The following is a 27,013-nucleotide window of genomic DNA, read 5'->3' as shown; positions in this document are numbered from 1 at the left end:
GCTGGACATTACCACAAAGAAGCATAAGGAATACTGGAATACAAAAATTAACCCCAAATTGTCTGCATGCAGGTGAGTGCAACCAAATAATGGTAGCTGTAGGATCTAGGAGCCATCGATAAAAATTTTGAGCCAACATGCTGCACGTCACGTAACGTTACGTCATATGATCAGTCATTAGTGTTCCTCATCTCTCCCGGAAGTCACAGTCATTATTGTCACCTCATCTCCCCCCTTTGTGTGTCAGTTATTAATGTCCCCTCTATTCCCCACCTGTGTGTCACAGTTATTACTCTCCTCTCATCTTCCCGTGTTTCACAGTTATTAATATCCCTCATCTCACAGTGTGTCACAGTTATAACTGTCCCCTCATCTCTCCCGTTTTCTGCTGCACATGGGGGTTCCCCAGCAGATCGCAGGGAGGATGGGGCCTTGTGCTACCACCACCACAGGGGTCATAGGATGTGAGGTCAACATCATTAGAGGCTGGGAAAAGCACTTTTTCTGGGACGCGCATGTCATCGCACACATTCCGTAGGTAGATATGGTCCCAGACCTCATATGCGGAGAGGAGTTGTGGCTAAAAGAAATTGTCATGGTGTCTGGGCCAGATGAAGAAGAAAAGGGAAAGATGTCACCTGTAAGTCACTGCATATCACAGCACTGTAATCTAAATAGCTGTATAGTTATGGGGTGCTAGAGATATATATAGGTATTGTGCATTGCTTCTTTTAACTATTTTTGGTAAGGGTGCTCTGTGGTTAAAAAAAAAAAAAAAAAAAAAAAAAAAAATTCTGAGTGGTGCTCCAAGCTGAAAAAGGTTGATAAAACATTCATAAGACATATTGAGGGACACTGAATATGGTTAGTTAGGGAAGTGTTTCCAAACCAGGACGCCTCCAGCTGTTGCAAAACTACAACTCTCAGCATGACTGGACAACTAAATGCAGTCTGTCCAAGCGGGCTGGGAGCTGTACTTTTGCCACAGCTGAAGGACCCTTGTTGGAAGACACTGATTCATGGACTAGAGTTTATTTTTTGCAATGTGCTGTAAAGCTGTTTTGCCATAAGTGAAGATGATGAAGCTGAGTGCAGACAGATTTGTACACAATCCACTGTGTTGAAGTAAGAAACAATGTGCCAACCAACTTACCCTGGGGATGGTGATCCTATGGGGTAACTTCTAAGTTGTCACAGTGCCTTAAGAGGTTAAAGTTGCACTTTGTTAAAGTTGCAATTTGCCACGGCTGTGCAAATTGAGAGGGCAGTGATTAAAATCTCAGGGATATATAATCTTCTGTGTGTGACCACAGTGCTGACATGTGATGATCACAGACTTCTGTACTCAGGAGCAGACTAAGACCCTGTACACAATACAGAATTTCTACACAAAATTTTCACTAGTTGTTCAGAATGGCGCGGAATAGAGGCTTATATCGCACAGAATTTCAATAAAAGTCCCATGGGTTTTTCTGCATGTATTTCCCAAAGAGAATAAACCTATAACATTTTCTGTCAGAAACCGAATCAGCTGCATTCTGCAGTGTGAACAGTGCTGTAGTCTCCCACTGAAGTCCAAAGTGTGAACTGGGCCTAAGAATACAAGACTGAAGCATCGGAGTACACACAGGATTTTTTTTTAAATCTGTAACCATGGAGATGCAGCTGCATCAACCTTATATTTATCTGCATGTAGTCTGCATTAACAAAAAGGAGATTTTTTTTGTTCTCACTGTAAAATCTCTTTCTCGTAGCCTTCATTGGGGGACACCTATACTGTTGGGTATATGCTCTTGCCACTAGGAGGCGCTGACACTAAGGAAAAAAGGTTGGCTCCTCCCTGGCAGGATATACCCGCCCACTGGAAGTGAGGTAATCAGTGTTGTTACAAAGCAGTAGGAAGGAACCTAGAAAGGAATGTCCAAAAGGAACCTAGAAAGGAATCCTAGATTAAAAAAAACAATAACCGGAAAAGCATATCCTGACAAATGCAGAAATGGGTGGGTGCGGTGTCCCCCAATGAAGGCTACGAGAAAGAGATTTTACGGTGAGTACAAAAAAAAAATCTCCTTTTCTCGGTCGCTCTTCATTGGGGGACACCTTACTGATGGGGCATCTTCACTGTTGGGAAGAACAACCAACAGTGAAAGGGGAATCAGTCCCGAGACCGAACCCATTCGCCCGTAAGGCCTGCTGACGAGAACCCAGGCCAGAGATAACCGAGGCCCAGAAACCGAGCTCTCGGAAGATCCCCCGTCCGTGGAGATGGACTGGGACACCAAAGGAAGGGACCGTCCGTGGCACAGACTCTAAACCCGGTCCATATAGGGAGACAAGAAAGATTCGACTAGGAAGCCAGATGGGCCAGAACCATGGAGGTAGGAAATCAACTCCAAGGAACACAGAACCAGACAGAGGGCTAACCTGGCTGGAAAACAAAAATGGAAAAGGGCACAAAAAGAGAACCCTATCCAGGAGTCAACCCAGTCAAGAGAATATGGCGGAAAAACGCCAGGGAGAGCAGCGTACACCTGAGCAGAAGGAGAGCACAGAAAGCGGAGACCAGAAAACCACTGGAAAAAGACGGAAACCAGTTGGTGCAGAAGATCGATGGCCTGGTAGAGAAGATCGATGATCTGAACATCTGCAGACCCAAAACCCCCATCCAGGGGCCCGCAACGAGCCCCCCGGGAAGCGAAACAGCTGGACAGTTGTAATCCGGACGACAAGAACGCCCTCCATCTCGAGAAAAGATGGACCTCGAAGGAAGAGATGGAAGGCAGTAATGGCTAAAAAAAGGAGCCGAAAAAAGATCGGCATCCCGGAACACCAGAGCGACAGACACTGGAACTGGAAGTTCCTGGGTCACCTGGAAGACGGACATGGAAGAATAAACAGTCAAGAAAGGAGAGGAAAACCCTGAAAAGGAGTATCCAGGGGCAGCCGAAATGGGAACTGAAGGTTCCGGAGTTTCCTGGAAGACGAAGGGTAAGTAACCCCAACGACAGCAACGGTCCAGGTGACAAACATCGGCGTCAAAATCAGAAGAAGTGCTGTACAGAAAGACTGCATCACGGTCACTAAGGCCCAAGGAACCAGGAGGGCCGACCTAGAAAAGAAGGCACGTCACAACTTCCCAGAATAGTGTCCAAGACAAGGCAACTCCCCTTGGTTGCCACATACTCACCCTTTGATGGCTTCAGCCAGCTTATGGCCACGCTGCATCATACCAGGCTAAGATAGCGAGGCGAGCAAGGGCAGTGGGGGACCCGGACCCAGGGTACAACCTCCAGGAGCTGGCCGTTGGCGAGAAGGGGTTGTCGGCACATACTCTTATGTTCCGTGCCCCTTTGTTGCATGTGGGGGAACAGGTAGTGCCATGCTCCTGAACCCCTACCCGAAAAAGGGAAGTAAAAGGGAGATAAAAAACTAAACAGCCCTTACTAGAAAATAATAAAAAAGACCAGGTCTGGGAAGCTCCCATACCTGTGTCTTGCCTTCTACTGACACTAGCTAAAACTGATTACCTCACTTCCAGGAGGCGGGTATATCCTGGCAGGGAGCAGCCAACTTTATTTTTTTTTTTTACCAGTGTCAGCGCCTCCTAGTGGCAAGCGCATATACCCATCAGTATAGGTGTCCCCCCCAATGAAGAGCGACCGAGCAAAGGTAGAATATTTTACAAATCTCTTTGCAAAATTGTGACAGTTTTTTTTTTTTTTTTTTTTTTTTTAAGATGCAAAAGGCAAAGATGAACAGAGGCCTTAAAATACTGTAGACGATTGCATAAAAGATTCTGTGGTTCCCATACAGCTATAAAGGACTCAATACTTTACACATATAAATTTAAGCAATGTGGTCTTAGGTGGTAAAGTAAATTTTAAGTAAAAGGATAGCAGTAATGGTCGGCAGTAAACACTGTGACAATACCAATTACAGATAAAGTTTCTGTTTTGATAGCCATCAAAACAGCACTACATTTAAGAAAATGTAGCTAGCTATATAACTACATGACAGCTCCCACAAACACACTGCAAAACCTACGTATTTCTCTCTTTTATAACAGTAATCATTCTACTCATTTTGTAGCTGACTTTATACCGCTCTCCATGTGCAAAAAGTAAAACAGTATCGTGCAGGTCTACTCTGTTTGCGCAATTCCATTAAAGTCAATGGGACCATGGGCACAGCAGAGCTGGAGAGGGTTCAAAGACTGGCAACTAGAGTAATACGGGGAATGGGAGGACTATAGTACCCAGAAAGATTATCAGAATATATATCAGGGTGTATCACCCACCAAATCAGAGAGAAATCCCAAGGAAAAAAAGTACAAAGGAAAACTACTGGGGGCACCAATAAAACTTTATTTTTATTTATGTAAAAATAATATTCACCTAATCACCAGTGATATAAAAAAAATTGGGTTCAAAATAAGACAGTCTGTCCATTAAAAAAAGTGCACTATTTCACCTAGTAGTCTCTGATAGAACTATAAAGCATAAAAACATAAACACCCGTCTTTGGGTGCCATTTTAACAAAATAAATCATCATAAATATAAGGAACATAAAGTTCCCTCATAGAGATATACACTATAGATCAAGCGTAGCCCTTAAAACAAGATCCTGTATCAACAGAATAGGTAACTTTCCAACGTGTTTCTGTCACAATTAAGTGACATCCTCAGGAAAAGGAAAACAAATGAATTGATCTTGTGACTTGGATTAGAAGACTTGTTTCACATGACTTACCTCATGAGCACTGAACAGCTGCTGAATTTTCCCCAAATTCAGATCAGGAGAATGGGCCTCATTGTTTGGGTTATCTTGTTGAAGTAAGATCTGGAAAATAAAATAAGACAAATCGAGTGTTAGATGACGTTAGGTGATCATACTCCTTAGAAAGCTGTCAGAGGAACCTAACAGATAATAACCCCAATTCTTTTCATACACATGTACACTCCTCAGTTGTGAGAGGAGAAAAAGCCACTGCCAGAAACCTCTGTTATCTATATAAAAAAAACCAACAAGCTCCATCCAAGCCCAAAACATCTGCTGTTGGGGGATGTTAGGGGATGCATGGCTGGTCCTGCCAAAATCTTCAAGTTCAGAAGACATTTGTGTACGGCCACCTTGATGAATTCTATGCACAAAACAGCCCCAATCCAATGTGGAAGAACAGAGCTTGTGTAGGACTACCAGTTGCAACTATAGTGCTGATCTTAAACACCATTGGTCTCATTTACTAAGAGTGTAGGGTTTTTACTAGTGTGAAATGTTGTTTCAGACTTGTAGGGTTCCTCTCTATTTACTATGGGGATTCACAGAAATATTCTGACGGGGGCGTGGTTTGGCCGCTGCTGAGTATGGCCGCATGTTAGAGCTGCTCCGCTAACAGCACACACTAAGCGGATTACCAGACCTGCTAGCGACTCTTAGGCCGACTGAAAAGTCACCCTAGCACCCATGGCGACCTTGAGCAGGAAGCGGAATGGAAAAGTGGGAGACCGCGGAGCTTTGCAGGACTTTTTCGCTCCGGGACGACAAGGTGGCCGTTTACACCAAGATGGCGCCGGGGCGCGCGAACGGCAGAGCGAGGGACGCTTCTCCCAACGATCGCAGATTCCCTTACCTCAGAGAACAGGAAGGCCGGTCAGGGATGAAGATGCCGCAGCACGTCCTGCCACACGGGCCTCGGCGGTGTGCGAACTTCCCAGACACTGGATCGTACAGCAGCCCGCACTAACTCAGCACCATGAGGACCCGCAGATTGGCGATGATACCCTCCCCCTCTCCCCTGGTGGATCGAGAGACCTGCAATACATTGCCAGCAGCTCCCCTGCGATGACTTCATCTTCCCCGCGGGTAAGCCCTGTTAAGCAAAAACCGAGATTGGAGTCGGAGGGTCTGGGGGATTGGGGTGATGGGTCCCTTATTTCTCCGAACCCACCCCAGTGTGAGCCGGACTTATTTGCTTCGTATCAAGCCTCTGATAAGCCGGTCTCAGAGACAGCTCTTAAAGATATGCTCCTGCTATTGCGGTCCTCGATTACTAAGGACTTCTCTGAGATGCTTAACCCCATAAAAACCTCAGTTCAGGAAATAGATAAAAGAGTATCCCATACTGAGGCAAAAATGGCGGCCTTTGCTTCTGCCCACAATGGCCTTGTAGAGGCCCATAATGCTTTAGATGACAAGGTGACTGCCATCTACAACAAATCTATTGATGCGGAAGACCGCAACCGACGTAACAATGTCAAATTCCGCGGCATACCCGAGACTATCCCCAACTCTCAACTGGCCAAGTATGTGAAAGAATTGACTAAACATCTCTTACCTGATCTTGAAGTGTTCGAATATAGCATCGACAGAGCCCACCGAGTAGCTAGGCCCAAATCTGTTCCTGAGGACGCTCCGAGGGATGTATTGGCTCGCTATACTTTCTTTAAAACGAAAGACCTATTGCTGCAGTTCTCCAGGAAACATAGGTCTCTCCCGGATCCATATGCGGGACTCCAACTGTTTGTGGACCTTTCTGCTGCTACCTTGCAGGCGAGGAGGGACTTTCACCCACTGACCATGGAACTCAGACGTCTGGGAATATCCTACAGATGGGGATTCCCCACCAAAATCCTTGTGACCCGCCATAATAAGTTGCATGCCTTTACCTCAGTGGATGATGGCTTCGCCGCTTTAGATACTTGGGGATCTCGAAGCCCGGAACCCGGCGGCTCTCCCCCTCAAGATTCGGCTTCACCTTCCCTGGAGATTAAGCCCTGATTCTGATGATTCTGAACTGCCTGCCATCTACCCACTATAGCATACACTCTGTGTGCTGTTGAGTGTGAAATTATTCTTATTTCATAGTTCTCCTATACACGTGCCCACGAACTGGTAAAGTGCGATATAGGTTCCACTGTATACCGGTATTGTTGTGTTTACTGTTTTCTTGTTTTAGGTGGAGTTCGCATGCAGTGCTTTGTGATCGCATATCTACTCTGACCCAGCGTCTTATAGACGACCTGGGTTACTTATTCTTTTCACTGTTGTGGACTACACTGTGTATTTGATTGACATCGCGTGCATCTCTGATTGTCAAGCGGTACTACCTCCTGTTTGCCATATTTAACTCCTGTGCGGTATAGTACCCCTATCCCTACCCTTCTCCCCTCTATACGTTTTTCCTCTCTTCCCTCACCTTTGCTCCTTCCTGGCCCCCTTCCCTCTACCCTTCTTCCCTACCTTCCTTCCTTCTTCCCCCTGTTCTCTAACCTGAGTTATTAAGTGCCTTTCTATCAGATATGGGATTTACACTTATGTCCTATAATGTGAATGGACTCAATAGTCCATATAAGAGGAACTTTCTGTGGCGTGAGGTGGAACGCAACCCAGTAGACATTGTCTGTGTGCAAGAGACACATGTTTCCTCCAAAAATCCCCCCCCCCTTGCGACACAGAAGATTCCCACTTATTGTGCATTCAGTTTATGATAAGAAGAAGAGAGGAGTGATGATTGCTATTAGAGACACACTAGCGGTACGCATAACCACCCAAGTGGTGGACCCCCAGAGTCGTTTTATCATCCTAGTGTGCTCTATTGATGATGTAGATTATACCCTTGTAAACCTGTATGCTCCCAATAGATGCCAAAATCGCTTTCTGAGGTCTGTTATGCTAAAAGTTAATTCTGTACGCAAAGGAGCCCTGATCATGTGTGGCGACTATAACTCAGTAGTTTCTGCTTCTCTAGACCAATCAGTGCCTTTGACTCGTCGCCCTTTCTATCTTCATAATTTCCTAGTAGCCAATGATCTTTTTGACATCTGGCGTTTACAGCATGCCACAGAACGCGATTTTTCCTACTACTCATCTAAGAGCTGCACCTTCTCCAGGATTGATAACATACTTGTTGATAGGGGGTTAATTGACCGTATTGCTAAATCAGTCATTGGGAACCGGACGTGGTCGGACCATGCTCCTATTAACATTGAAATCTCTGGTAATACTGTTCAGTATAGTGATTTTGTCTGGCGGGCCAACTCACACCTCATAGCGCACTCCGAACATTCAGCTACAATTGAAGGGGCTCTCCTGGAATACTTTTCCCTTAATAGTACCCCGGATGTCTCCGAGCTGTCTGTTTGGCTTGCACATAAGGCGGTGATTAGAGGCTCATTTATTCAGTTGGGGTCCTTCCTTAAAAAGCAAAGATTGACTTCGATCAATGAATCACTTAACAAGATTTCGGTGTTAGAATCACTTTTACAATTACGCTACTCTGCGGATAGTGCCTCCCTGTTAACTCAGGAACGTCTTCGCCTCCGAAGATTACTACTGTCAGACTTTGAGCGTGCCCTACATAGATCTCAAATGAAGTATTATACGCAGGATAATAAGACAGGATCATTATTAGCCAGAAAGCTTAAACCAGCCCGCTTCAAACAACGCATATCTTCCATTAAACACCCTACTAAACACACTGTCCACCAGGCTCCCAGAGAGATTGCAACGGCTTTCAGGGACTACTATGAGAGCCTTTACAATATCCGAGCAGACCCCTCCTGTATCCAGCCTGAGCAGGTTAAAATAGATTCCTTTCTCTCTACTCTCAATCTCCCTAAACTTTCTCCCTCTTCCTTAGCCTTGCTTAATACACCTATCTCTCCTCGGGAGATCTCCGATGCTGTCAAATCCCTCCCTTCCAAAAAGACCCCGGGACCAGACGGACTACCGAACGAATACTATAAACGTTATCTCCCAATTTTAATACCACATCTTCTTCCCGTCTTTAACAATGCTATGACGACCGGTTCTCTGCCACCTGACATGCTTGACGCTTTAATTACGACAATCCCCAAACCCGGCAAACCCATGGACTTAACTAGCAACTTTAGACCAATATCGCTACTGAATAGTGACGCCAAACTTTATGCTAAGATACTGGCAAATCGCCTCCGCCCTCTAATGCCTAGCTTACTTAGTAGAGATCAGGTGGGTTTTACGGTAGGGAGACAAGCTCCCGATAACACTAGGCGGATCATTACGTTATTGCAGCATTGTGAGAAATCTTTAACCCCTGCCGTATTCCTCACTTTAGATGCCGAAAAAGCATTCGACAGGGTGAACTGGTGCTTTGTTTTCTCCGCTCTACGAGCCTTCGGCTTTGAGGGAGAGATCCTCACGGCTATTCAAGCCTTATACTCAAACCCAGTGGCGCGAGTGTTCACTAATGGAGCTCTTTCGCACCGGTTCACCCTGTCGAATGGCACGCGGCAGGGATGCCCCCTCTCGCCCCTCATATTCCTGATAGCTATTGAACCTCTGGCACAATCTATCAGGCAGAACCGACTGATCAGGGGCATACCGGTGGGAGGAGTTGAACACAAGCTTGCCCTTTTTGCGGACGATGTGATCTTGACGTTGACTGACCCAATGACCTCCATGCCGGCACTCTTTGACGTCATCCGTCTTTTTGGAGATCTTTCCTATTATAAATTGAACGTCAGCAAATCACAAATTTTACCAGTTAACATACCAGACGCTGACCTGGACCCTCTCAGACATTCCTTCCCCCTTGATTGGCAGCGTCGGTGCATCTCCTACTTAGGGATTCTACTTACCTCTCCTTCCTCCCAACTATTCTCTACTAATTTTCTGCCGCTGCTTTCTTCTATTTCTCAATCTTGCAGAGAATACGGGAAACATATGATCTCCTGGATGGGTCGAATCTCGGCATTTAAAATGCTCCTTCTGCCAAAATTATTGTACTTGTTTCGTACACTCCCGATCGCCATTCCGAGCTCGTTCTTCCAATCTATGAATAGAGTCATGGACTCCTTTTTGTGGCAATCTATTCGCCCTAGGGTCCCCAGATCAGTTCTTAATTGCACAAAGGGAAACGGCGGACTGGGTAGGCCTCATATTGAGGACTACTACAGAGCATGCATTCTGGATCAGGCGAGGTTTTGGTGGTCGGGAGATGCGAATAAAAAATGGGTAGCTTTAGAACAACATTATAGCCCTCAGTGCTGCCTTAAATCTAGACTACTAGCCCCAGACCCAAAGAGACTAGTTCCCAAAACTGGGATTTCTGCTATTGATATTACAGACAAGATCTGGAGACTGACTGTACGTCAGGCCCCTAATGGTCAACCCTGCCCACTATCTACTATACCCCTGGATGTCCTACATTTATGCATCCCGGACCTCAATCTGACTAGTTGGATGGACTTGGGCGTTATGTCGGTCAGGGACCTATTGGATGAACATGGACTTCTCCACTTCCCCTCCCTCAGGCATAGGTTCCCCATCCCGCAAAAGGATTTCTATAAGAGTCTACAAATTAGGAGCTATCTAGCGACTGACCAACTGCAAAAAGTCACCCTACCTCCGAGATTACTGGGATATCTGGGTGTGTCTGGCTCAGGTGCCGGAGGAATCACCTTTTTTTATGGTTTTCTAGGGCAGAGGTCGGAGTTACTCCACCATACATACATGAGCAGGTGGGAAAGGGACTTGGGAATTGAGATCGCCCCAGAGCAGTGGCAGACCGCCTTTCGTGACATCAACTCTTACTTTAAATGTACTAATCACCAGGAGACCTTGTACAAAACAATCTACAGGTGGTATTTCACCCCCACCAGATTGCACAAGATTGATCCTTCCCTTCCATCTGTATGCTGGAGGGGGTGCGGAGAGGCGGGCTCCCTGCTACATATTCTTTGGGAATGTCCGAAGATACAACCATTGTGGAGGGGTGCTGCTTTGACTATAGATCGGCTTCTGGGCATACAGGTTCAATTGGAACCCTCTACAGCCTTGTTGCTACTAGATTTAGATAAGTACCCTTCTAATTCTAGACACGTAGTAGCTCATGTGCTGATGTCCACCAAATTGCTCATTGCTAGGAAATGGAGATCCCCTGATCTTCCATGCTTATCGGAAATCTTGGCTTATGTTAATTTCTCTTGTGCATGTGAACGTGCCTATGCTTTAGCTAACTCTAATGATCATAGATTCCTTAGAAGATGGGACTTGTGGATACATAGCCCCCACTACTGTTAATTATAGAGGTTGCTATCAGTACTCCCCGTTTTCCTTATCCCCCTTTCCTTCTCACTCCTTTCCCCTTACCCGGCTTTCTCTCTGCTTCTCCCTTTGTACCGCGCACGCACAATCCTTCTATTCCGTTAAAGGCTGCACCCTTAGGGCCTAGATACCAGCCAGTTCTTCTCATGATGATATTCATGTTTTCGCTTTATACCCTATGCAACCAATAGTGTTTTGCTCTGATGGTTTATTGTACGGAGTACTTTGTCGCCCTATAGACACGCCTGATGTAGCGAATGTCAACTCGTTCCTATGTTGCTGTGTATTTTGTACCAATCCAAATTGTCAGGAATAGAAATGTTCTCCTTGTGTTCTATATTGAAAATTTAATAAAAATATAAAATAAAATAAAAAAAAGAAATATTCTGACCAGCTTTTTCTAGGAAATTTCCAGCCATTTATTTACAGGATTTTGTGTGAATTCAATATAAAATAGGTCGGGTTGTTAAACCACGCCCCTTTTTGGACCAACCACGCCCCTTTGTGACAGACCACACCCCCTTTTTTGCTTTTCACAATGCAATGTTGGGTTAGTTGGATTTTCCTGACATGTCTCAGACACTGTGCACCAAAATAACTTGGAAAAACCTGACAAAAACTAGTGGGTTTTAGCTTAGTAAACGAGAGCCCATGCCTGCACAGAGACAAAGGCTAAGTGTGTGTGCTACCTGTAGAAATGATAAGCCATGCCTGCTCCATGTATATATATATATGGGATATAAGCCAGATTCCCATGAAAGTATCCTATTATTTGGGAAGGAGACAGATAAACCAATCATCTAGATAGCACATATGGACAAATATTGGCTCCCTTTAACTCAGTTGCCCGGATTTCAGAAGTTTGGGATTCATATATAGTTACAGTAGTAAGCTGTAACACTATATGCAATGTGTCTGACTATAAAATAATGTGTGATGAGTTATTGGGATGTTACCTTAAAACGTCCGATGACAGCCAGATGTAAAGAGGCCACAACATGTAGATGAGAGCTTAGAATCTGCACCTCCACAACTTGGATGGATTCCTCTGTTGAAAGATCTGACACAGAAACCTACAGGAAGAGAATGATTTACATATAGGTTGCTTCTGTGTGTAGAAACGTACTTAGAAAATCCGCTGTCTATAGAAATGTTATGCCCTGATATGATGGGTAATACCATGGGTGTAAAAATGTCACATGGAGATTTTCACGCTTAACAAATTGCAAAACATTAAAAGGAGTACTGCAGGTATAGACAACTTATCCCAAATCTGCAGGATAGGAGATAAGTGTTTGATCGCGGGGGGGGTCCGACCCCCCGCAATCTCCCGTACGGGGGCCCGGCATTGCCGCGGCACAGCGCGGGCTAACGCTCATGTCGTCACCTCACTAAGAGGTCGACAGATACGCCCCCTCCATTCAACTCTATTCTTCCATGTATCTCCACCTCTCCCATAGAGATACATGGAAGGGGTGTGTAGCATGACGCCGTGGCCGACACAGCTTCTGCATGGGGAGAGCTGCGGCAGAGCCGGGGCTCCATATAGGAGATTCCAGCATTCCAACCCCCCGCGATCAGACACTTATCCCCTATCCGGATAAGATGTAGTAGGCTTCAGTACTCCTTTACCAAAGGGAACAGAACTCATATTGTGTTACAATGTAAAGGGGTGGTTAATCCTTGCTGTAATACTATTCTAAATCCAAGTTGTACAGGGCCTTGGGTTAGTTATCCCATTACTTGAATGGGAAATTTTATATGACAGTTTTCTCTAACTTGTGACTACAGCTTCCACCCAAGTGATGAAAGTTGTAGCTCTGCAACAGCACAAAAACAAAATAAGTTGAGGAACACTGCACTAAGGCAACACAAAAATGTGTTATATAATCTTTACATTTCAAGTTCTACATCGCCATAGATGTTCATCCTCTGTATATATTATATATTCTGGATATCAGATTTATACAGTATAACTGACCTCTTGAACCCGGATACAAAACTCCTTTCCATCTGGAGTTAAACCCTGCACCTCCTGCACATCTTGATCCTTTGCTAACACTTCAGACAGCAGCCAGTGTAGTACAACAGAGCAGATAGACCTCCCTGTAAGGAAAAGGGATATTCATTATAAAGCAAATGCTTCTCTACTTGCAGGTTCACTTTAAAGCGCAACTGTCATGGAAATTATACCCCCCAGACTAATAACATGATAGTATAGATGATGATACATGTAATGCAGCTGTACTTTTGGCTGCTGTTTATCGCTCTTTATCAGCAGGGAAATAGTTTTATCCTGCGGTCAGCAACAGTCGCATAGGCGTGGCTGGGGATCGTAATGCCCCACCTCCGCCACGCCTATCCCCTGTAAGTGAGCGCTGGACCACTGTGTGATTGACACACAGGTCCCCACCCCCCTATGTGGGGGCCTCCACTGAGCCTGTGCACCTTTATGTTATATGAAATACAGTGCCCGTACTCCTCTTCTTTCTTCTCATGGTGCCGGAGACGCACTGCTTCTGCTTTCACTATAGGCAGAGAACTCGCTCCCTGCCTCTAGACTGCGCAGGCGCATTGAGCTTGCGGCAGACAACGGGAGCGAGCTCACTGCCTGTAGTATTACGGGCACTGTATTTCATATAACATAAAGGTGCACATTATATGTATAGGCTCAGTGCAGTCACGCCGGCCCGCACATCATGGACATCGGGGGGGTGGGGACCTGTGTGTCAATCACACAGTGGTCCAGCGCTCACTTACAGGGGGTAGACGTGGCAGAGGTGGGGCATAACGATCCCCAGCCACGCCTATCCGACTGTTGCTGACCGCACGATAAAACTATTTCCCTGCTGATAAAGAGTGATAAACAGCAGCCAAAAGTACAGCTGCATTACACGTATCATCATCTATACTATCATGTAATTAGTCTGGGGGGTATAATTTCCATGACAGTTGTGCTTTAAAAATGATTTAAAGCCCAGGGTGAACTGATTATTCCCTATACCAGTGCAGGATGGCAAAATATCACACATTTTATGAACAAGCCCAGTGTTTGCAATACGGAGTGCAATTTAGTCACTCTGTGCTGGTGCAGTAAAATTATAAATTCCCCCTGACGTATTGTATTTCTGAATGTTAAGTTGTAATACAGCTTGGGACAGGATCTGACCCTATTTTGGGCTTTAAATATAAGGCTCCTCCTGGAAGTTGTGTTACACCTGGCTGAGTGCAGACCCTACAGGACCATGCGATTCATTTATATTTTATTTTTTAGAAAAAGATGGACAAGCAATTAATATAATTAATATTTCAGCACCGTATATGTAAAATGATGTGGGTAGACGTGCCAAAGACAGAATGACATTCGATAGATGAACTAGTCTAAACAGCATAAAAGCAAACAAAACTTAGATTACAACAGGAAACTAACAAACCGCTGGGCCGAAGCCCTGAGTCACTAACACCCTTATTATATGCCCACCCCTAAAAAGTAACTACCCTTGAACGTGTACTTTAACCCCTTAAGGACCACGGATTTTTCAGTTTTTGCACTTCCGTTTTTTCTTCTTCACCTTCTAAAAATCATAATGCTTTCAATTTTGCACCTACAGACTTACATAAGGACTTATTTTTTGCGCCACCAATTGTACTTTATAATGACATCAATAATTTCACCACATAATTTACGGCGAACCCAGAAAAAAATATTTGTGGGGCGAAAATGGGAAAAAAAGGGATTTTTGTCTTACCGTAAAATCCTTTTCTCAGAGGATCCATTGGGGGACACAGACCTTGGGTATATGCTCTTGCTGCTAGGAGACTTGACACTAAGGAAACCAAAAAAGTTGGCTCCTCCCAGCAGGATATACCCGCCTACAGAGCCTGAGGTAATCAGTTTAGTCCCCAAGCAGTAGGAGAGGACCGAGAGGCAAAAAACCAAGACCAGTCCGAGGTAACCAGAACAAAAAAAATTAACTGAACACACCCTCGGACAGGTAACCAAAACCGGAACACCAAAGAAAGGGCGGGAGCTGTGTCCCCCAATGGATCCTCCGGATTTTACGTTAAGACAAAAATCCCTTTTTCTCTATCGGCTCCATTGGGGGACAAAGACATTGGGACGTACAAAGGGGCAGGCTGAGCCACCGCCGCCGGCAACACCTTACGGCCCAGACTAGCATCGGCGGATGCAAAGGTATGAACCTGGTAGAATTTAGTAAAAGTATGCAAGGACGACCAGGTAGCTGCCCTACAGACTTGAGAGGCTGAAGCCCTGTTATGGAGAGCCCAGGGAGCTCCAACAGAACGCGTGGAGTGAGCTGAAACCCTGAAAGGAGGGGTCTTCCCCCTGAAACGGTAAGCTTCAGAAATGGCAGACCTGATCCACCGCGATATGCTGTTCCAGCCCTGACTGCAAAAATGAAAGGAGTCGGGGAAGGGAGAACACCACTGGAGAAAGAGATTGAGATTCACACCAACGAAAATAAGACCGCCAGGTACGGTGGTATATCTCCGTGGAAGAGGGCTTGCGCGCCTTGAGCATGGAGCGAATCACCTGTGTTGAGAAGCCACGGGCCCTTAGTACCGCGGTCTCAACCGCCACGCCGTCAAATGCAGCAACGTTAAAATGGGGTGGCACAGGGAACCCTGAGAGAGAAGGTCTGGATGAAGCGGAAGGCGCATGGGGATGTCATCCAGGAGCCGGACGACGTCGGCGTACCACGCCCTCCGAGGCCAATCTGGAGCCACGAGAATGGCGGAAATGCCCTCCGCTTTGAACTTCCTCAGGACCCTGGGAAGGAGAGGAAGAGGAGGGAACAGATAAAGTAGGGCGAAACCCGACCAAGGAATCACCAGTGCATCCGCTGCCAGAGCACGGGGGTCCCGGGACTTCAACACAAAGATGGGAACCTTCTGGTTGTGGCAGGATGCAAAGAGGTCCACATCTGGGAGTTCCCCAGAGGTCTCAGATCTCTGCAAATACCTCAGGATGAAGGGACCACTCGCCGGGGTCTGGAGAGGACCGGCTTAGGAAGTCCGCTTCCCAATTGTTTACGCCTGGGATGTGAATTGCCGAGATGGCGGGAACCCTGAGTTCCGCCCAGAGAAGAATCTCAGAAACTTCGGCCATCGCCACCAAGCTGCGAGTGCCGCCCTGGCGATAGATGTACGCCACCGCAGTGGAGTTGTCCGACTGGACACGAACTGGGCGGCCCTGAAGAAGGATCTCCCAATGTAACAGGCAAAGATAGATTGCCCTCAGTTCCAAGATGTTGATCGGGAAGAGTGTCTCTCTGGGAGACCAAAGGCCCTGGACTGTCCGGTCTCAGAAAACACCCCCCCAACCCGAAAGGCTGGAATCCGTCGTGACAACCAGCCAATGGAGGGGCAGGAAGGAGCACCCCTGAAGAAGTAGGGGGGAGCGGAGTCACCACAGAAGGGACCGGCGAGATGTCCGAGGAAGTACAATCTTGCGATCGAGGGACAAGGAAGACCTGTCCCACCGGGATAGAATCGCGAGTTGAAGGGGTCAAAAATGAAACTGAGCAAAGGGACACTGGGGAGGGGTTCCGGAGTATACAAACCCCCAACAGAAGGGTCAGCTGATTGTCCGGCGGGAGGCGAACCCGGGCGACTGAGTGACTGAGTGGGGGATAGGTTGGACTTGTCCCGATCGACCAACCAACCGAAGCAAGACAGGGCTGAAGAGTGAAGGTGAGACTCTCTAGATTCTGGTCTCGAGATGGAGCCTTGATCAGAAGGTCATCCAAGTAAGGAATCACTGAGACCCCCCTCGTCTGTAGCAGGCCGATCACCGGTGCAAGAACCTAGGTGAATATTCTCGGAGCTGTGGCCAGGCCGAAGGGGAGAGCCACAAACTGGAAATGTCCCTCCGGGACAGCAAAACGGAGGAACCGCTGGTGTCCCGGAAAAATCGGAACGTGGAGGTAGGCGTCCCTGTGTCCACTGAGGAAAGAAACTCCCCCTGATCCATGGTCGCCACGACCGAACGGAGAGACTCCATGCGGAAGTGGCGCAGGAGGAGATGCCAGTTGAGGTGCTTTAGATCCAAGATGGGGCGTACGGAATCCCCTTTCTTGGGAACTACAAAGAGGTTGGAATAAAAACCTCGAAAACATTCCTTGGGAGGAACCGGGACAATGACCCCCTGAATGAGGAGGGACTGAAGTGCACCCCGAAACGCCTTTGCCAGAGAGGGAGACCGTGGGGCTCGAGAAAGGAAAAAATGATCCTTTGGAAGAGAGGCAAACTTGATCCGGTAACCGTTGGATACCACATCTCTGACCCAGGGAGTCCTGTGCATGTGTGGTCCAGACGTCCCGGAAGAGCAACAGACGACCTCCCACCCGAGAAAAATCTGCGGGTGGGGGCGTCCCTTCAGGCAGAGGCGGGTTTGCGGGTGCCCGTCTTGGCCGCAAAGTGGCCTGAACGGTTATCCGATTTCCAGGATGGGCGGGTCTGGAAGGAGGGACCCTTCTTGTCCCGAGAAGGCGCCTGCCTGGCCCCCTTCTTGACCCCGAAGGTCCGAAAAAACCGATAGGAGGTAAATTTGCGGCGGGAAGTAGTACTGCGGGCCTCATTTTGAGGCAATAATGAACTCTTCCCTCCCGTGGCTTCCGAGATGATCTCATCTAGGCGCTTACCAAAAAACCGAGCCAGTAAATGGAAGCTCAGTGAGAGATTTTTTGGAGGCTGCGTCCGTATCCCAGGCTTTGAGCCACGCGGATCTACGGAGAGCCACTAGGTTACCTGTGGCAAAGGCAGCACAGCGGGCCGACTGCATGGAAGCAGAACATAGAAAATCTATAGCTTTAGAAAGCAGGAGAATTAAGTTGGTCAGATCTTCCAAGGAAGCCCCAGAAGAAATGCCCTGACGGAGTCAGGGGACCCAGATCGTAAGGGCCTTGGAAACCCAGGCAGAGGCAAAAGCAGGGAGAAGAGAAGAACCCGCAGCCTCAAAGGCAAATTTTGCCAAGGTCTCCACCCTTTTGTCCGCTGAATCCTTAAAAGAAGCAGCATCGGGCAAAGGCAGGGTAGTAGCCTTAGATAGGCGGGAGACTGGTGGGTCCACCGTAGGAGGTGAAGTCCACCGGGCAATGAGGTCCTTAACGAAGGGATAACGCGCTTGAACCTTCTTTGTTTCTTGAAACCTTTTGTCAGGATGCCTCCAGGCAGACTCCAGCAAGGCTTCAAATTCAGCATGGGAGCTGAACATCTTGGGTGCCGGACGGGCACCATGAAAGGAAACTTCTGGGACAGCGTCCGAAGTTCCTGGGTCCTCTAGGTGAAAGGTGTCTCTTATGGCAGAAACCACCATGTCAGTCATGTCTGTGCGGTCCTCTGCATCAGAGGCAGAAGCAAAAGCCTCATCAACTAGTTCTCCAGGAGAGTGGGAACGGGTGGAGGCAGCCTTAGAAGGAGAAAGAGACCTGGTGCGCCCTTCTGGAGAATGGCGACACGGGGAGCGTCTTCTAGAAGAGGGACGCTTGCGGGAAGACGTAGCAGCGGGACAATGCCCATGAGGGGAGCGCCTACGTCTGTACAAAGAGGAGTCAGAGGAATGACCCCTATTACGCTTTTGGAGGAGCAGCAGAGCCCACTGGGTCTGGGGGAGCATCCTGAGTAGGAATACCAGGGGGATCAGGAGGTGCAGTGGTGCAGGCAGAACAGATGGGTTCAGCAGACCCAGGCACTTTAGAGATGCAGCTCTTGCAAGAATAGTAGGTCACCAGGGCCCCAGGTACCTGCTTAGAGGGAGGAACAGTTCTGTGCTCGGACATGAGTAAAATAAAACAAACAGTCTCACCAGTGTCCGTGTCCCCCACCAGGCAGCCACTGTGAGAAGAAGTTCCTCAGAAGGAGAGAGAAGCAGGGGCAGCAGGACCAATGAGAAGAGAGGGGCCAGTTAGACTGGGGCGCCTCCGATTGGTCCTAAGGCTCCACTGCCTGCTCCCATTGGCTGTAGTGGTTCGCGCGTCTGAACTCACAGGACGCGAACCCCGCCGAGAGAGGAATGATGTCGGCGTGGAAATGGCACCCGCTCTCAATCCCTGACACATATGCAAGTGCAGGGGGAAGGGAGCGGGCTAAAACGCCGCCGGCAGCTTACTGCCGAGAAAGTGAAAGTAAACTGTGCCCCGAACGCATCGCAAGCGATGCGGCCGGAGCACAGAAGAATAGGCAGAGTGAGACGGCAGCCGTGGCTGCTGAAGAGAGGACAGAACTGCCAATGTTAAAACACTGGGGCCCAGAGAGGTGCTGAAACAGTCCTACACCACTGACCACCGTCCCCCCCCAGCTCCCCAATAAAGTAATAGGGAGTCCCTGTCTAGATAGTAAGAGAGGGGGATGAGAAGATCCACCTCAGAAGGCCACACATTAGATTATAATAAAGAGGAGTGGGACTAAAACAGGGTGTCTCCAGAGTTTGCAAGTCCCCAAAACCTGTAAGAAAAGGGGGGGGGGAGGAATACTCACCTTAGTCAGAAGAACTTATCTAATGAAGTCTTCCTGATGAAGTCTTCAGCCAGCTTTTAGTCACCTGCATCGTCACCCGATCGGTGATGTCCGGTATTAGCCGCGGGTCTTGGTTGCCGATAGCAACCTGGACCCAGCAGATAAGAAGCGCGCTCTGCTTCCGAGCGTGCTTCACATCACGGGAACCGGTCACAGACGTAAATATATGTGGTTGGTCGTTAAGGGGTTGAAAACTGGTACATAAACTGTACGTAAAGAGTAACCCGTATATCAACAGGACTTCCTGTTTAATAGTTTGTTATTGGTAAAGCAGTACACCAAAACCTGACTATAATGGTGTGCAATTTAAAACATAGATTATTCTGCCACCCTCAACATGTTTCACCATTACAACGGCATTGTCAGGAGGATAATATGGCTATGGCCACCAGCAGTTACTCACTTGATTCTCCATTTCTTAAGGCACGAGCCAACAAGGCAGCTGACAATCGAACTGAAGCTTTGAAAGGCATTGTAGAATTGACCCCCTGGTTAGAAATAACAGGTGACGTGCCCTGTTGATCATCTCCAGACGATGATTTGCAAATAGTTTGCACTGCATCCTCTTGAAATATACATGATGAACCAGAGCAATAAGCAACCATGGGGCTTAGACGCAGGCATTGCAATATGTCGACTACGTTCTCCTGCAGAGGAACGCACACGCCATGTTTGTGTGGGGCAGACATGAACATCTCTGAAGAGTTACCGCAATCGGCAGCAAATTCCTTTAAACTGTAAAATAAGGAGCAAGATACTGTAATAGGGAAATCCACTCTGTTAGATCCCTGTCCATATAAAGGGAAAGCAAATTCTTTTGTCTCCCCAGGTTTTAGCAGCAAAACTGGAAAGGAATAAGAAGTGATTGGGTCAGTACTGATGAGGAGACACAAGGTCCAATTGTGTTCAAAGATGAAGTCACTCTTGTTTTCCAGACTGCAATATGCAGTTATATAGGCCTTCTGAAGCATCTGGGCCCAGGAAACCCTGACAGCACACCTGACTGGGCAAGTTTCCCACTGTCCGGACAGCAACTCTCGGCTCAATGACATCACTTGGTTGAGCCTTGCTAAGGACTTGCTCTTCTCATATGTCACGGTCTTCAATGCAGAGAACCTAAAGAATGAAAAAAAAGAGAGGAAAGCCTTCAACAAAATGGAACAGAATACATGTATAGATGGTTTTACACTACATACGCATCAGGGCTGTGGAGTCGGTAGATAAATGTTCCGACTTCGACTCCGGAGTTTTCTGTACTTCCAACTCCGACTCCGACTCCTCTGTATTAATATGCAAATGTATTTTATACATTCCTTGAAGGAAAGAAAGGTAACATACCTGTCATTACCACAGGACTACTGGCTGGGAAGCCAACAGTCTACTGTATTGAACAGTTTGTGTGCTGATCTGCTGCTGAAGATAGGGCAATGGGAGGATCAAGGAAGGGGCATTTATTATAAAACATGATTTCCCTAGTAGAATCCCATAGTCATGTTTAAAGTTTAAAGGGGTACTCTGCCCCTAGACATCTTATCCCCGGGGTCCCGCTGCTGGCGACCCCCGGGATCGCCACTGCGGCAACGCGCTTTCATTACTACACAGAGCGAGTTCGGGGGACGGATACAGAGCGATACAGTGGACGGAGCAGCGTAATGTCATAGCTCCGCCCCTCGTGACATCACGGCCCGCCCCCTTAATGCAAGTCTATGGCAGGGGGCGTGAAGACCACCACGCCCCCTCCCATAGACTTGTATTGAGGGGGCTGGCTGTGACATCACGAGGGGCAGAGCCATGACGTAACGGTGCTCCAACCCCTGTATCGCCCGTCATTACGCACAGAGCGAACTCGCTCTGTGCAGTAATGATAGCGCGGTGCCGCAGCGGCAATCCCGGGGGTCCCCAGCAGCGGGACCCCGGCGATCTGACATCTTATCCCCTATCCTTTGGACAGGGGATAAGATTTCTGGGTGCGGAGTACCCCTTTAAGCTAACAATCAAGTTTACAAGTTTTCATAGCCTTAGCTGAATGGCAGCAGTTTTTCCAATGGTTTACAGCTTCAGTCTTGAACTATTGACCCTCCATTCCCTTCACTTATACAAGTGTCTCTAGTCCTGCAAAAAACATATATCCTTAATCCCTTATCAGTGAGAGGCTAGGTTACCCATGGGTTCCCTGTAACAGCAGAACACAACACTATGGAAAGTAGAAGTATTGCCGCTCCTAATTGTGCGTTGTGTGCCATATAGTAAAGCACATGAAAAGCATGCTTCTTCACGGTCACTTAACGTGTTCGTTTTGCGGTTATGTGAGGCACTGCATGCATTGGTCTTTATTCTTAAAGTAGAGAAGTTATTAATTATAACTTTTTGTGAATTGGGACATTTAAACTTGCTTTTTTTAATTTTTTTTTATTCCAATCTAAATTTAGTAGGAGTCGGAGTTGGTGCATTGTTTGCCGACTCCGACTCCAGGTACCCAAAATTTCGTCCGACTCCAACTCCACAGCCCTGATACGCATACAGCAGTATGATATTTAGTGTGGATAAGGTTTTTTTTTTTTTTTTTTATCAGAGATAACTTTATCTCAGTTAAGGAAAAAAAAATGTTTGCCCTCATGGCTCATGAAAGGAAGGGGGTAGTAGACGGGGGGGTTTAGAGGCAACGACTGGTGGTTTCGTGCTAATTAAACACTTCGTCCGGCCTTCCAGGAGGCCGGAAGAAATGCAAATTAGCACGAAACCACAGTTCGCTGCCTCTGAGCCCCCCGTCTACTACCCCCTTCCTTCCAGGAGCCTCATTTGATTCAGCGATGGACGCGGTGAGTGCAGAATTCCTCTTTATTATTTACCATTAAAGCTTAACATAAAGTTCAAGTTTGTGGACATTCCTACCAAACTATTATAAAGTGTCAATCTACACAGTGGCGCATTTATATGGATACACCTTAATAAAATGGGAATGGTTGGTGATATTAACTTCCTGTTTGTGGCACATTAGTATATATGAGTGGAGAAACTTTTTCAAGATGGGTGGTGACCATGGCGGCCATTTTTAAGTTGTCCATTTTGAACCCAACTTTTGTTTTTTCAATAGGAAGAGGGTCATGTGACACATCAAACTTATTGAGAATTTCACAAGAAAAACAATGATGTGCTTGGTTTTAAACATAACTTTATTCTTTCATGAGTTATTTACAAGTTTCTGACCACTTATAAAATGCGCTGCCCATTGTGTTGGAATGTCAATGCAACCCTCTTCTCCCACTCTTCACACACTGATAGCAACATCGCAGGAGAAATGCTAGCACAGGCTTCCAGTATCCGTTGTTTCAGGTGCTGCACATCTCGTATCTTCACAGCATAGACAATTAACTTCAGATGACCCCAAAGATAAAAGTCTAAGGGGGACAGATCGGGAGACCTTGGGGGCCATTCAACTGGCCCACGACGACCAATCCACTTTCCAGGAAACTGTTCATCTAGGAATGCTCGGACCTGACCCCCATAATGTGGTGGTGCACCATCTTGCTGGAAAAACTCAGGGAACGTGCCAGCTTCAGTGCATAAAGAGGGAAACATATCATCATGTAGGCCACTGGATATGCAAAATTGCTACATGATGATGTGTTTCCCTCTTTATGCACTGAAGCTGGCATGTTCCCTGAGTTTTTCCAGCAAGATGGTGCACCACCACATTATGGGGGTCAGGTCCGAGCATTCCTAGATGAACAATTTCCTGGAAAGTGGATTGGTCGTCGTGGGCCAGTTGAATGGCCCCCAAGGTCTCCCAATCTGACCCCCTTAGACTTTTATCTTTGGGCTCATCTGAAGGCAATTGTCTATGCTGTGAAGATACGAGAGGTGCAGCACCTGAAACTACGGATACTGGAAGCCTGTGCTAGCATTTCTCCTGCGGTGTATATAGTAGTCTATAGCAGTGTATACGGATACTGGAAGCCTGTGCTAGTATTTCTCCTGCGGTGTATATAGTAGTATATAGCAGTGTATACGGATACTGGAAGCCTGTGCTAGTATTTCTCCTGCGGTGTTGCTATCAGTGTGTGAAGAGTGGGAGAAGAGGGTTGCATAGGCAATCCAACACAATGGGCAGCACATTGAACACATTTTATAAGTGGTCAGAAACTTGTAAATAACTCATGAAAGAATAAAGTTACGTTAAAACCAAGCACATCATTGTTTTTCTTGTGAAATTCCCAATAAGTTTGATGTGTCACATGATCCTCTTCCTATTGAAAAAACTAAAAAGTTGGATTCAAAATGGCTGACTTCAAAATAGCCACCATGGTCACCACCCATATTGAAAAATTTCCCCCCTCACATATACTAATGTGCCACAAACAGGAAGTTAATATCACCAACCATTCCCATTTTATTAAGGTGTATCCATATAAATAGCCCACCCTGTATGTAACAAATTCCTGGTGATCATACACACTGAAGAATTGGTTCATCTAGTTAAGTAATTTAAGTAAACTTTATTGCAGTGTTTCCCAACCATTGCGCCTCCAGCTGTTGCAAAACTACAACTTCCAGCATGCCCGGACTGTATGGTAAATATACAAAATAAAGCATAACATTACAGAGAAAAGTTCCTCTGTTCATGTATTAGGAATTGCAGGCGACTGTGACACAAAAACGTTATTTACATCCATACTGGGAAATGATCACATGATGCTGTTGTAGATAGTGTGAATGTTTTCATGTTTATCTCTCTGCAGTATACATTGCATACAGCAGGGGGCAGAATTGTCACAACTTACTGAAGATAAGAAAAATCTGCATGTATTTATTATGTCCACTTATTACAGTGTGTGCTACTGGTTAAATTGACCAAGTGTATCAAGCTATTTCTATCCAGTTTTGGAATAAAATGTACAGATGCAATTATGACATGCAATATTTTGCAGTCATTCCCAAATTAGGAAGTTAAATGAAAAAGTTGGTATTGTCTACAAAAACAACTAAATTTGAAGGCCAGAATTAATTGGTGGAAATTACAAATATTGGTAAATTTCCTACTTTGACTGTAAGATAGGTGAACCTTTAAAGTGCCCCTGTAATTTCAAAAAACTTGTTATAGTTTTGATCAGTCAGGGCCTCAGTGCTGAGACCCCCATTGATCAGGTGAACAAGCAAGGATAAGCAAGCGGTACTCCCCAGCGTTCATTGTCTCGCTGTCCCATAAACTTATAATGAGGCACCAAGACAAAGATCTCGTCCTGATTAATAGGGGTCTGAGACCCTGACCAATCAAAACTTTTGATGTGTGACAGTGCCCATTTAAATTAATTTGAAGCAAACCACGCCATCTATCAACATTAAACACGTACGAGTGAGTCTCAATGGTTGAGTCATGAGGTTAAAGAGATATTGCAGACCAAAAAGAAAAAAAAAGGAGATTTTTTTATGCTTACCGTTAAATCTCTTTCTCGAAGGATCCATTGGGGGACACATAAGATGGGTGTATGCTGCTGTCACTAGGAGGCTCGACACTATGGCAACAAGAGAAGTCGGCTCCTCCCAGCAGGGTATACCTGCCCATAGGCACCTGAGGTAATCAGTTTTAGTCCCAGAGCAATAGGAGAAGACCGACAGGTCAAGAGAAAACCACAAACTGTCCAAGCAATCAGAAGAAAAGGCAACTGAACACACCTTCGGACAGATAACTGAAATAGGAACACCAGAAAAAAGGGGGGGAGCTGTGTTCCCCAATTGATCCTTCAAGAAAGAGATTTTACGGTAAGCATAAAAAATCTCCTTTTCTCTATCGGCTCCATTGGAGGACACAGACCATGGGACATACAAAAGCCGTCCCTTGGGTGGGTAAGTAATCAGACAGGTGGATGGTTGGACCACCGCCGTCTGCAACATCTTACAGCCCAGAGAAGCATCAACCAATGTGAAGGCATGAATCTGGTAGCACCTTGAGAAAGTGTACAAAGACGACCACACGGACGCCTTACAGAACTGCAAGGCAGAAGCCACGTAGCGGAGGGCCCAGGATGCCCCGAAAAACGGGTGGAATGAGCCAAACCCTTGAAGGGTGGGATCTTCCCCTTGCAGCGGTAAGCTCCAAAAAGAGCAGACCGGATCCACCGAAAAATGGTGGTCATAGGAGCAGGTTGTCCTATACAACGACCTTCTGGAAAAACAAAAAAGGGGGGTCACACTGCCGAAAGGAAAGAGTGACTGAGAGATAAGTCCGAACAAGGTTGTGGAACAAAGGCTTCCAGGGATGAGAAGGGGCCTGACAAGAGGACGGTAGGACGATTTTCTCATTGATATGAAAAAGTCAAAAACCATCTCAGGTAAGAAGGATGGACCTGGATGGGAAAACAACTTGTCCTGGTATACCACCAGGAAGGGGGAACGGCAGGAGTAAGCCACCAGCTCTGACATCCTCCAAACAGAGGTAAGAGCAATAAGGAACGCCACCTTCCGGGGAAGGAGGCGAAGAGAAATGTCCCTTAGAGGGTCAAAACGGGCGTCCTGCAGAGCACCTAAGACCAAGTGTAAGTCCCAAGGGAAAAAAGGGGACTGATAAGGAGGGGCAGCTTGTGCCACTCACTGAACTAGGTTCGGACATGATAATTGAACACCAAAGAACGTTGAAAAAGAATGGAAACGGCCGAAAGCCAACCACGACCGGAGAAAAAAGGCCGAGTTTCACACCAACAGAAATAAGACCGCCAGGTATGGTGGTAAATCTTTGCAGAGGAAGGCTTGTGAGCCCTCAGCATGGTGTGAACCACTTGGGAAGAGAAACCGCAGGTCCTCAGAACCGCTGTCTCAACCGCCACGCTGTCAAAAGCAGAGACCGTAAATAGGGGTGGCACAGGAGACCTGATATAGGAGGTCTGGAAGGTGCAGAGGAAAGTAGAACAGGAGCCTGACCACGACGACGTACCACGCCCGCCGGGGCCAGTCTGGGCCACGAGAATGGCGGGAATGCCCTCTGCTGTGAGTTTCCTCAGGAACCCGAAAAGAGAGTAAGGGGAGGAAACAGATAAGGTAGGGGAAAGCCCGACCAAGAAAGAGGAAGGCTTGGTTGTGGCGGGACATGCAGAGGTCCACGCCTGGAGCGTCCCAGAGGTTGCAGATCATTGCAAACATCTCCGGATGTAGGGACCACTCTCCTTGGACGGCTGAGAAAGACCACATCCCAGAAACGCCCGGCATGAAAAGTGCTGAGATGGCCGGAAACCTGAGTTCCGCCCAGAAGGGAATTTCCCAAGAAGCAAGCAAAGAAAGGATTGCCCTAGGCCCCAACATGTTGAAGGGGAAAAGGGCTTCTCGAGGGACCAAGGCCCCAGACTGGCCGGTCCTTGAAAACACCTCCCCAGCCCAACAGACTGGCAGGGAGGGGCA

General features: G+C 46.9%; 1 protein-coding gene across 11 annotated transcripts in view; it reads right to left on the bottom strand.

Moving 5' to 3' along the window:
- The window catches only part of FAAP100 (FA core complex associated protein 100), a 230,956-nt gene that overhangs the window by 182,448 nt on the left and 21,495 nt on the right, over window positions 1–27,013 (bottom strand). For all 11 annotated transcript variants that reach the window (XR_008849488.1, XR_008849483.1, XR_008849484.1 and 8 more), the window contains 4 exons: window positions 20,028–20,740; window positions 13,068–13,192; window positions 12,043–12,159; window positions 4,751–4,840 (listed from right to left, as the gene is read on the bottom strand). Coding sequence is in view for 1 of the 11 variants with exons in the window: in XM_056549728.1 (XP_056405703.1) it covers window positions 4,751–4,840; window positions 12,043–12,159; window positions 13,068–13,192; window positions 20,028–20,740 (1,045 nt within the window). In the remaining 10 variants the exon portion in view is untranslated. The remainder of the gene's footprint in view (window positions 1–4,750; window positions 4,841–12,042; window positions 12,160–13,067; window positions 13,193–20,027; window positions 20,741–27,013) is intronic.

The sequence above is a fragment of the Hyla sarda genome, chromosome 13 (assembly GCF_029499605.1).
Source record: "Hyla sarda isolate aHylSar1 chromosome 13, aHylSar1.hap1, whole genome shotgun sequence".
In the NCBI taxonomy this organism is placed as follows: Eukaryota; Metazoa; Chordata; class Amphibia; order Anura; family Hylidae; genus Hyla; species Hyla sarda.
The sequence above is the reverse complement of the archived record's forward strand: the minus strand, read 5'-3'. Positions and strand labels throughout refer to the sequence as shown.